General features: G+C 37.8%; 1 protein-coding gene across 1 annotated transcript; it reads left to right on the top strand.

The window, feature by feature from the left end:
- Nucleotides 1-28: 28 nt before the first annotated feature.
- Nucleotides 29-11567, top strand: LOC144644327 (splicing factor YJU2-like). The gene is made up of 9 exons (XM_078503790.1): nt 29-171; nt 2524-2624; nt 3119-3173; nt 4341-4430; nt 6834-6968; nt 7657-7750; nt 8250-8337; nt 9501-9651; nt 10627-11567. The coding sequence occupies exons 1-9, from the start codon at nt 148-150 to the stop codon at nt 10942-10944; spliced, it is 1056 nt and encodes a 351-aa protein (XP_078359916.1). The 5' UTR covers nt 29-147; the 3' UTR covers nt 10945-11567.
- Nucleotides 11568-11786: the final 219 nt, after the last annotated feature.

Here is an 11786-nt window from a genome sequence, read left to right as displayed (position 1 = left end):
GATTTCCCAGCTGTCAAAACAACAGAGCTCATAAATTATTCTCCAACCTACTCCTCTAAACATGTTCTCGAATTTTTGCGATCAGAGTTCCTGCCGCACTGCATTGTGGGACGGCTTAGTAGCCACTTCTCTTGTGCAAAAACCAAGATGTCGGAACGAAAGGTGCTAAATGTAAGTACGATTTGGATTTCTTGTCCTTTCTTTCTTATACTACAAACATAGACTAAAATATAGATGATAGATTAGAAGGAGATCACTAACATGGGGGTTATACTTCCAAAAAATGTGTCACTTAAAATTTTATCAGCTCGATTAAGCTTAATTGTAGTCCTCGTCTCATTTTACATCCCCTATTTGCTTTTATTGTACTGTGTTTCCTTTGAAAAAACTCCATCCAATTGTCTTTTGTGCTTTACTTTGAGTTGATAAACAAAACATAATATCTCATGTTTGTTCTTCATCAGCTTTCTTCTGTCAGATTTGAAGATAAAGTGAATACCATTAATATTATATACAGCTATAAGCTTTATATTTACACCGTTTGCACTACAATGTAATAGAACATTTTTTCCTTCTCTGCTTCTTCACAATCTCACCGTTCGTTTCCGCCCGTGATGTATTATGAAAAAACCATTGATGATTCTCACCCCTGGGGGTACGTACACTAATCAATACTTGCAGAATCCTGGTATGAATCTAAAGTACTTTGATATAGATCATTATGAGTTGATCAAGTAAAAATTAGGGTGGTGCATATATCACGGACGTAAACCACATTGCCAAAATGAATAACCTGACATTCAGGTATAATGCCCTTTGTTGTTTCTATAAGAGGGAACAAAAGGGAAATACACTATTAGGAGAAATACGGAGTACTAATACTGAGAAAAAAAAGGGTTGTTAAAAGTAACCTTGCCTGAAATGTCTGAAGTAAAAAAACTAATGTACTTATGGTATTTCGGAACAATCCTCCTCTGGTACTTGTGTACTGCATATTCGGCAGTCTTTATTTTTCCCTTTTTAAAGATTCTTTTTCTACTTTGTTATTTAAGAATTTTTTTTTTTTTTATTTTTCTATGGTACAAAATCAAAATGCTGACTTGTAGTATGAAGACATTCAGCAATAACAAATTAACATTCCATATATACATAATATGTAAAATAAAAACCCAGAGGAAAAAAAACTTTTGAACAAACTTTTATGCTCAACTCTTATCAGAGTAGACCGGTGGGCAGGATAGTCTCCTCCACCAAAACTTTAAAAAAAAAAAGTGGTGAATGATTTTTCTCAGAACATACTTTAAAAGTTAAAACAAAGCTTTTTAAAGATGATGTGGCTACAAAAAGAAGCAATGGCTGGCTGTTCCTGCACTGGAGTGTAACGTCCGGATCCCCTCATGGTGGAGGGAAAATTTAAATAAAATTGTCATAAGTATAAAAAATTTCTTATGTAGTCATCCCTCATTAGTGGGTCGTCTGTGGTGACGTGGCCTGGCCACAGTCTTCTTTAGTGTTATGAAAAAAAATTGATGAGCTATCTCTGACGTCCCTGGAGTTGACATACTCTATGTTTCTACTTACTTTCCCTTGTCGCCCATATCCAAAACCGGAGATTTTTTTCGCTTCTGCCGTGTCGCTTCACATATTCACAATCTCCCGCGCGTGCGATGTTCTGAAAAGTACAAAATATGTTCCGACATAACTCTAGATCGTTCTACCTATACTTTTCCGTGTCGCCCATACGCAAATGACCGGAGATGTATTTTTTCGCTTTTGCCGTGTGGTTCAACAACATCAATTCACAAAAGTCTCACCACGCATCGCCGACAAACATGATATGTTCACGGCGCACCATATACCATCGACCAACGCTGTTTTATATTTGCAGATATTTCATTTGTTTTCTCCACTACACACAATCCAAGAGCAATGAATCGAACTGCGTATGGCCGCCTTCATCGCGCGTATGCGTATGTGCGTATATGCGTCTGCGTATGTGCGTATATGCATCTGCGTATGTGCGTATGGTGCGTATACGATGGACGCTTATTTCTGAGCGGTACTATAAACGCCAGAATCCCATAAGGGTTGAAACGTGTAACTCCCTATGACCCGTATGGTACAAAGCGTTTGCACATTTGTTTTCATTGAGTACCACAAAATAGAACAGATCTACCCTAACAGTGACTGTATCAACTTAGATTGGTTAATTTTTTCTCGTGATTTATCAAATATGCTAAATATAATAATTCTATTAGAATTATAAACACACAGTTGAATCCCGATAGCTCAAATCTTCAAGGGAAATCAAAAAAGGTTCGAATTATCCGGAGTTCGAGTTATCGAGGGTAAAATTGGTAAGAAAACAACCTTATGGGGAATTAAAAAAAGGTTTGAGTTAGCGGGAGGTTCGAGTTATTGAGGGTTCGAGTTATCAGGATTCAACTGTAACTGATAACTAATTTTTATTTGTGGTGATATAACAGAAGGATAGTTGATAGCTCTTCCCTTTTTATCCTACAGAAATACTACCCACCAGATTTTGATGCGTCTAAAATCCCTAAGCTTGGACTCTCCAGGGATCGTCAATATGTGGTTCGACTTATGGCTCCTTTTAACATGAGGTAGGTGTCTGAAAGTTGACCAATCAGAAGCATTTCTACTTGACAGACAAGTGAGAATACAGGCCAAGAGTATTAACTATAATTATGCAAGAATTTTATTTGGATCATGTACTGGTCTCAATCAGTTTCTAGCTGACAGTAGTGATCACTGTATCAATTATTGCTTCTTTGGTATAAACAGTGATTCATTTGAGAAATGAAGGCTACGGTGGTTCATTTTAAAAAATAAAGGCATCTAATAATAAAATAAAATTGGTGACATGCATTTTTCTTTTCTTGAGGGTTTTAAATTGTCTTTACCCTGTGCTAGTTGAGTACAGTATAAAACTACTATCAGAGCTCTTATTATCCTTCTATACAGACGTTCAGTGGGCTCACCACACAATCTTTCCTTGCCTAACGAGCCCAAAGAACATTTGCGCTGGAGGCTAAGTTGTTATGAAATTACATATAATTGTATTTGCATAAAAATTTGGAATATTGTATTTGTTTAGGTGTACAACCTGTGGAGAGTACATTTACAAGGGGAAGAAATTTAATGCCAGAAAGGTGAGTGACAAAACACTTCACTCAGGGGTTTTTTAAACGAGGTAGTATAATGATCAATTTAAAAAGTTTTTTTTTTTTAAAGTCTCACGTGTCATCATACATGTACATGTAACAAGATTATTACTTACAGTGCTATCTGGAAAACCAATTCCAGGCAGAGAAAAATAATGAAATAGGTAATAACAAAATTCCATAATAATTAAATGGCGTTTTTTTTTTCACAATTTATTTAAAAGTGCTCCTCAGTAAAAAGAACTGTTGTGATTTTGTTGAAGTATCTATTGCTGCACTGCTCAGTAGCATGCAAACTCGGCTCCATCAACGATTGCATTTTCTTTGCCCATCAATAGGCTGCCATTTCCAAGTTACTCTTTGCTTCAGTTTCAGAACGAGTCTGCGTGCGAAATGAGTTTCACCTACAGGTCCATTTTCATGCAAATCAAACTCATTTTCATTTGAATGGTCTCGCACCTAGACTTGTTTTGAAATTGAGGCAAAAGGTAACTCGGAAATGGCCTGTTATCTTGGCGACCTCTCAGGGAACAGAAGTTCAGGTATTTTATGAATTCAAAGGTCACATCAGTGGCTTGTGATTGGTAGATTTTATTTATCTTGTTTCTTTTTTTTAAGGTTCATTGACTGTCACCAATTATTATTGACAGCAGCAAAAAAAATAATTGCTAACTTAAAGGTTTTTAATTTCAGGGTTTGCATGCCATTAAAAGGTGCAGCAAAAGCATGTACCATATTTACTCGAATAGCGCCGCGGCGCTTTGGCGCCTCGGCGGCGCTCGGGGCGGTGCTTTTATTTGACGCCACAAAGAGTATATTTTTACAGTACGTCTTGATCGTCAGTCGTCTCTGCGGTGGCACTGCTGTCCTGGCATTTGCGGCCCAACATTTCACTCGTGTGATGTTGGATAGAAAACTAATGGGCGAATGGTAAAATAATCACTTGAACTGCAAAACATCGCTTTTGTGGAAAATATGCCCAAGTTTGTTTAAGAGTGCCTGTGCTGTTTTTAGTGAGAAATTCCTCGTCGCGCTGCATTGGGACTGCGGCGCTTTTCGGGGCGGCGATTATTACCTTTTTGTCCCTGCGGCGCTTATTCGAGTAAATACGGTATTGGTCACTGTAGGTAAACTGTAGACATTTCTTTGTTACAGGAAACAGTACAGGGAGAAACTTACCTGGGACTTTTGAGATTCCGGTTCTACATCAGATGCCCAAGATGTATATCAGAGATAACATTCAAGGTAACAATCTATCTGCCATGGCCAAAGGCAAGCACTGTGTCAAACGTTTGCTTTCTATAAACTTTAGTGGTAGACCTAAGCCATTTGCTTGTTGCAATAAAGTTAAAAAAGCTGATTCAGCATGAGACATTTCTTTTTATCTGTTTAGTGATCCTTCTATTCTCAACATGTGGTTAGATGGCATGTATCACTGACACTAATAACGCTGCCACAGTAGCCCACATTTGATACATAAAATTTCTAAATAGACTCTGAGGTTTTCTGGCTAAGAATACAAATATTTTAATATTTCTTTGTCTGTTTATCCACACAAGAGACTTGATACAAAGAAAAAAACCAACTACATGGGTTAGGCAGGAAGCCTTGTTGTCCTGTTTGAATTTCAATATTTGAGCATATTTGACCGCCGACCGGTTAGCTCAGTTGGTAGAGCGCCGGACTGCCGTGCGGGAGGTCTCGGGTTGAAGTCCCGCCGGACCAACACTCAGGCTCTTAAAATAATGAGGGAAATGCTGCCTTTGCAATGACATCTGCATGGTTAGATATTCTGTCTTCTCGTGGACGATAAACTGTAGGCCCCGTCTCCTGCATCTTCAGTGTTATAATCAACAGGGGACGTTAAGAACCCACACACTTATCGAAAGAGTAGGGCACGGAGTTCCTGATGTTGTGGTCTATCTTTGCGCTTGTGTTGTATACTGTGAAATGCTCAGTTTCATTAGCATATACTTGCTAGAGCCCTAACACGGCTCATAATACCGAGGATAAATAAAGTTTCGTTCAGTTTCAGCCTGGACTATTAGGTGATTCCAGAAAATATCCATAACCTACCACAGGTGGCATCACCATATTAACCCTCCTTGCCTTCAGAAATTCCAAAATGCATTATGCCCCCATGCCCTCAGCATTCCAAAATCGTAACCCCCCCTGTCGTTTGGATTTTCTGGGTTTTTTTCAACCCCTTCAAAATTCCCAGAAGGGTTTGCAAATACGCCTAATTTGCCTTCTTTTAAATCAAATTCGCTCATTCCACAAATGACTCGATTTCTGTAACAGAGGGAGACATTATGACTCAGGAAATTCATGGAAGAAAATGTAAAAAAGATTTTTCTCCTTACCCTTTTTCAACAGATACAACCTACATTAACTTTACATTGGCCCAAATTGGTACAGAACATTAAAATAAGAATATTGCGTGATTTATGTGTGTACACTTGGAAGATATTACGATCGAGAACAATTGAGTGCATGGGTAGGATATGGATGTTTTCTGGAATCACCCATTAAAATCAGTCATCCCTTTTAGTCCACCGCTTATGTTTGAAGTTGTTGCAGACGTTAGATCATTCCAGCTTCTTCCACCCTCTAAAGCCCCATTTACACGGCAGAAAAAGTTTGACACAACTCGGATAAAATTGGTACCCGTACCAAAAAAAATAGCACCGATACCCTGTTTACACGTACTTTTTTCTACCGTGCTAAACTGCGTTAAATATTGTTTTGGTACGGGTAAAAGGCTCAAAACCTTGGCCAGCGTACGCGATTCTGCCTTAGTGCGCATGCCACTATTTCATTTAAACGTCACATACGAGTCGGCATCTTTTCGCCTTGTTCCCAGAAGACTAGAAAAGGGTGAAGGTATGTGATTATTGTTCAAATGGCAGCAGTGATGGTTTGTACTATTATTTTATTCTCCTCGCATATTTAAATCAACTCCTTACATCATGTTCTTCCAAGGCAGAATTTCAGCTTTCAACTCTGGACACTAACGATCACAAACTCAGGGGAAAGAGACCAAAGAACACTGCTGAAAGTCACGCTAGTTCTTCAATAAATGTTAATGAGAATTTCTTGGCAACTGTTTTTTTTTTTTAAATACATGTCTAACACTCTGCCATGTCGATCGAGTGGAATTTTTTGCAAATTTATTAAACAAAATTTCATTAGAAAAGAGTTGGTTCAGCACAGCTAATCGTTTACACTACACATTTTATTCGAGCCGGGTTAGATTTTCAGGAACGCGTACCAATTTTATCCGTGCTCGGACTACCTCGCGACTAGGTCCGAGCACGGGTAAAATGTTGGTTCGGCATGGGCGAGGAAAAGTCGTTTTATTCGAGCCGTGCCACAAATTTTCTGCCGTGTAAATGGGGCTTAAGATCCTTTGTTCAAGCTGTTGATAGCTGTCTTTTCCTTCTCTTCCCTTGACTATTTCTTGCATAACTAACTTCTCCAGTCAATTGTGTCTGACAGCATGTCCAAAACATCACATCTTTAAGTTTCTTTAAATCCTGGCTGATATTAAACTCGCTTTTCTGTAATAACTTTAGTATTGACATCATAAGGGTGAAATGTTATGATTTTAAGTTGGAAGGTGAAATTTTTTTTCTAACTCAATTGTAGACAGATCCTGAGAACACAGATTATGTTTGTGAGAATGGAGCAACACGGAACTTTCAGGCACAGAAACTCATGGAAGATGAGGAGGACAGAAAACAAAAGGAAGAGGCAGAGGAAGAGGAAAACAATCCCATGAAAGTATGATACATGCTGCTAAAATTAGCCTGTGATTCCTTATTATTTAATTATACTTGAAGTAAATGACCCACATGACCTTTCAATGGTCGGTTCTAACAGCTCCCCTCCATTGCCTGTCGGTAAACTTTCAACCAACAGAGTCACAACAGGTTACCGACAGCCTGCTGACATGCCACCGACAGTTTTCCAAAATTAATTACACATCTTGGGTGCAGTTTTTTAGCAATAACTGAGAAAAAAACATATATAAAGGTAAGTTTTACCGTATACACCGACACATCAATGACTGTCAGTTGTCTGTCAGCCGACTGTTGGTTGATGGCTAAAATGTGTTGGCTGACAAACAGTGAACAGTCAGTCATCTACTGTACATTTTGGATTCAAACCTGGGCCTGAGTTCTTGTTCCTGTTTAGTTTCTGTAAGTTTTTGTTGTTGTTTTTTATCAGTGTCAATGTGTGTTCTCCTTTTTGTGGCAAATAAGTCATATTCTGAGTTCAAATCATGAGATGGTAACTTGCGTAATCAGATCTTGATTTTCATCAGTTTTAGACTAATCTTACTCCAGGTTCCTCAGAAATGTCAGCTGGAGGGTGAAGGAAAGCCACCAACTAGTTTTAAGAATTTCTATTGTTTGACAATTTCTATTAATGTCAGAGACCTACATTATATTTCATGCATTTCTTTTAGGCTCTTGAGAGGAGGACAAAAGAATCCAAACAGGAGATGGACATTTTAGAAAAATTAGGAGAGTTGAGAGATTTGAACACTAGGCAAGCTAATGGTAAGTACTTTATGGTATGTACACGTAATGACCAAGACTAATACAAAATTGATAATTTAAAATCATTAGTGGAAACTCAGCCGTGTTCTACTGAAAATCCGCGAATCTGATTGGCTCTTCCACTGTTTTCTATTCGCCAATAAAACACGATCACGTGTGTACTACTCTTCAAAGGATTAGTTTTTCTTGATTTTTTGAGCTTTTAACTACATAAAATAATATAATTTGTAGTTTTCGGACTACAATCCTTTAGAGTTTCTTCTTAAACAATTAGACTACTCATCCTTGTTTTCTAGAGGGACAGTCAACTTGGCTGCACCTCATTATTTTGATCATAAAAAACTCAGGCTCATAGTTTAATTGTTAATCAGATGAGGTTGAGCAAAAGAGTTAGAATTATCAAGACCAAGGTTTGTGCTATCTGCCACAAGTTAAGGCTTTAAAGTTTTGTTTTCACGTTTTAAGAAATTTAAGTTATTTTTGTTGTTGTTTTATTTAGTTGATTATGACACCTTACTGGAGTTAAATGCAAAGGCAACAGAAGAAATGAGAGCTAAAGAAGAGGAGGAGGATGAGCAGCTAGTACAGTAAGTGCTTAGTGCATTAGACTCTAGGTCAAAAGATCTGGATTTGAACCTATCTGAGGGTCTATTATAGGTGTTGTTCAGTCCGCAGACCGCCATATTTTTTTCTTCCCAGACCGCAGATTTCTTTTATTTTCTCCTTAAGACAGTGGCTGCCATAAGTTTCTTGACCATAGACCGCCAGATTTTCAAGAATATGCACACAGAGCGATGCTTAATATTGGCTCAATCCACCAGAATGTCATCTGAGTATAATTGACCCTTCTTTTTGGGGTCATGTGATGTCAGTTCTTGGACAAGATAAGTTACTCTTACAGTGCTTTTCTATAAAAAGGTTCTCAGGGCTCTAAAAAAGTGCCATCGTATTGTCCGGGAGAGAAAGATTTTCCTGCCGGACAAGTATTTTTCCCTGGGGGGGGGGGGGGTACTTGACCTACGTGTAGGTATAATGGTGCCGCTGGGGGGTTTGAAACCCTGATCCTGTTTAGGACAATAAAAACTTAAAATACCTACCCTGTGTAGGACAACACGCCCTATTTTTAGACCCTATTTAGGACAAAGGACAACATTGACCGTCATTTATGCTTTGTTGTGTTGCGTCCTGTATTCGATGCTCGAGGCATTACAATGCGAACACCGATCCCACCAAATAAAATACTGGGAATGCTTTTTATTGAAGCAAAAGTGAAAACAATGTTAATACTTGACAACAGTCTTGCAGTCATACCCTGTCTAGGACAGGTTCGGGCCCTGTTTAGGACAAAGGAGCTTAAAATTCCGGAGGGGTCAAAAACCATACCCTATCCAGCGGCATGTCCCTGGATAGCCATATAGGAGAGTGCCCCCCCCCCCCCCGGGTATTTTTCTTCCTCACTGGCCTGATGAACAAGAGCCCAGGCAAGTCATCTGCACAATATAAACTAAGACAAGCATGAGCCACTTATCTAAAGGGCAAGCTGGAATTTAAATTTTTTCATGCCCTGACATCCATGAGGAGATGCAATACTTGGTCAGTTTATATATTCTACATGACAGAGTCTTATGACTGCTTTGATCCAAAGAATTGGAACAGACGGTACAGTCATGTGACTTCATATCAGTTTCTTTAAATGAGTATTTTTTTCTGTTGTTAATGTTAAGATTACATTTTAATAAATAAATTCTAGGTCTATATTTGGGGCCCAGAAGATACAGAAAAGATTAAGTGATGACAGTGATGAAGATGAAATTGAAGAAGAAAACAAATCAAAAGAAAAAAGTGAACTGCCAGAAGGAAGAAAACCAACAAGAAGAAAAGCCACAGACATCTTGGCAGAGGTAACAACTTTTTCCTGTATGGATGTGTGGCACAAGTCATATTTTATTGGTATTTCAAAGTTCAGTAAAGGAGTTAAAGGATTGGTTTGGGGATATTTATTTAAGCAACAAGTTTTGTAAAAGGTCTGTTCAGGCGACCCGCCACACCAGAGCTACAAATTCCACTGTTCGGACCGCAGCAGGCCAAAGGACATTTATATACAGAGCCGTAAACCTATGGCAGCCTTGATATGAAATCAAAACGCTAACTCTCTGTACTCTTTTAAATCAGCTTAGGGATCATCTTCTTTTAAACTTTTATCATTATTTTATTTAGTTTTCATTTTATTTGTAAATATTAGTGTTAGTAGATTTATTTTTTATTGTAAATAGTAAATAACTGTTTCTGAAAGCCCTATGGGGAGATTACTATTAGTTCTTATCTTATCTTATACATGTACATCAGAACATAAGGTGGTTATTTCCTTAAATTACTTTCATTCATAGGAGGATTCATATCAGGATCAATGATCTAAGATCCCTCGGATCATGGTACATTAAAGGAACCGATGAATCCACTTTGGACAAGGATTCATTGGTACGTGTTCTTTTGATGAACCAAGATCCAAAATTAATGATCTTAGATCATTGATCCTGAACCGTATTATCCTGATGGAACACACACTTTTAGTTCCTTATTATTTTTAAATGAATCTTAGCCCTGCACTGTAGTTAGCCTGAGAATGCTGATTGAATTTCTAGCTGTTGTTTCAAAATTCCGTTGCCATTCATATTCTTCAGTGGCATGAAACAAAAGGCAAAATTTGCCCACACTCACAGGCTAAGCCCTAGTAAGAGATTTAGAAAGAAAAACCCATAATGTCAAGAACACTAGTACTGTTAGATCTTGTATCACTCTGAGTGAATACACCACTAATAAACATGAGATGGAAGCAAGTTGTCAGTCAAATCTGTAATTTTGTAATTTTCTTTAAGGATACTTCTGACACACCCCAACCAGCTCAAAAGAAACAAAAGACATCTGATAATGTCAGTATTGGAAAGCTGAAGAATAAATCTCAACTGGCGTCATTAGTAAAAGTGAACAAGGACAAAACTAATGGACAAAAAGCTGCTGGAAAAGCAGTTGCTAAAACTGAAACTGTCATAGCTGTGCAGAAAGACACTTTAAAAGATTCACAAAAAGACACTCAGCCTGGTACAGTGGATCACGACAGCAAAGCTGGAACAAGTGCACTTGGCTCACTGGGAATGTTAGGAGATTACAGTAGCAGTGAGGATTCAGATCAATAGATGAAATAGTGGAGTGGCAGCTGTTATAATGTTACCGTAAAGTTCTGAAAGTGACAATTCTTGTAAGTTTCAGATTTAGCAGCCTTTGCCCTCCCTTTGTTAGGAGGATCCCAACTTTCAAGAGGGGGGGGGGGGGTCACTACCTTCAGTTTTGCTGAAACATGTACCATAACTTATGAAGGTCGATCTATCTCAAAAAAAGAACCTGTTTTGAACAAAATTGCACAAAAAGCAATCAGCCTGTAAATTTAGGAACTTAAGTTTTATTTTTGTAATTATGTACATAAATTTTAAGTTTATTATTATTATGGATGCCAAAAGGACAATCTGCAATACTTTTCTGTATTAGATGTGTACAGGTACCCGGTATACCATAGATTTTTTTAATGTTTGGGTCTCTGAGACCAAGCAAAATGTCCACGATTACCGGTATATGATAGGGAGGAACAGCAGACTCTATCTAGAGTTTATTAATTTTGGTCTTTCTTAGCCTGTCCATAATGGTTTGTTATTATTAGTATCTTGTAAGCAGTTTGAATGGATGATCATGGGTTTAAACTGATAAATTTTATTCTAATATGCACTGCATTAAATTATATACAATAAAAACATCATTAAAATCAGATGTGTGTGATTATTTTTTACAACATTGTGCACATAGCATTTGTTTTGGAAAGTGAATTTTCACCCCACTTCTGACACTAAAATTAATAGTTGCAGGGCCAATCTATTTTGAAGAAATTGACTCTAAAATTATGGTTTGGAACTTCATACCACTGAAATGCTGTGAAAGTATGTTTTATGCTTGCACAATTTTGATTGACTTAAGAAGCAAACTACAA

The sequence above is a fragment of the Oculina patagonica genome, chromosome 2 (assembly GCF_052425735.1).
Source record: "Oculina patagonica isolate OP01 chromosome 2, crgOcupat, whole genome shotgun sequence".
Classification (NCBI taxonomy): Eukaryota; Metazoa; Cnidaria; class Anthozoa; order Scleractinia; family Oculinidae; genus Oculina; species Oculina patagonica.
This window is presented reverse-complemented; position numbering and strand designations above follow the sequence as displayed.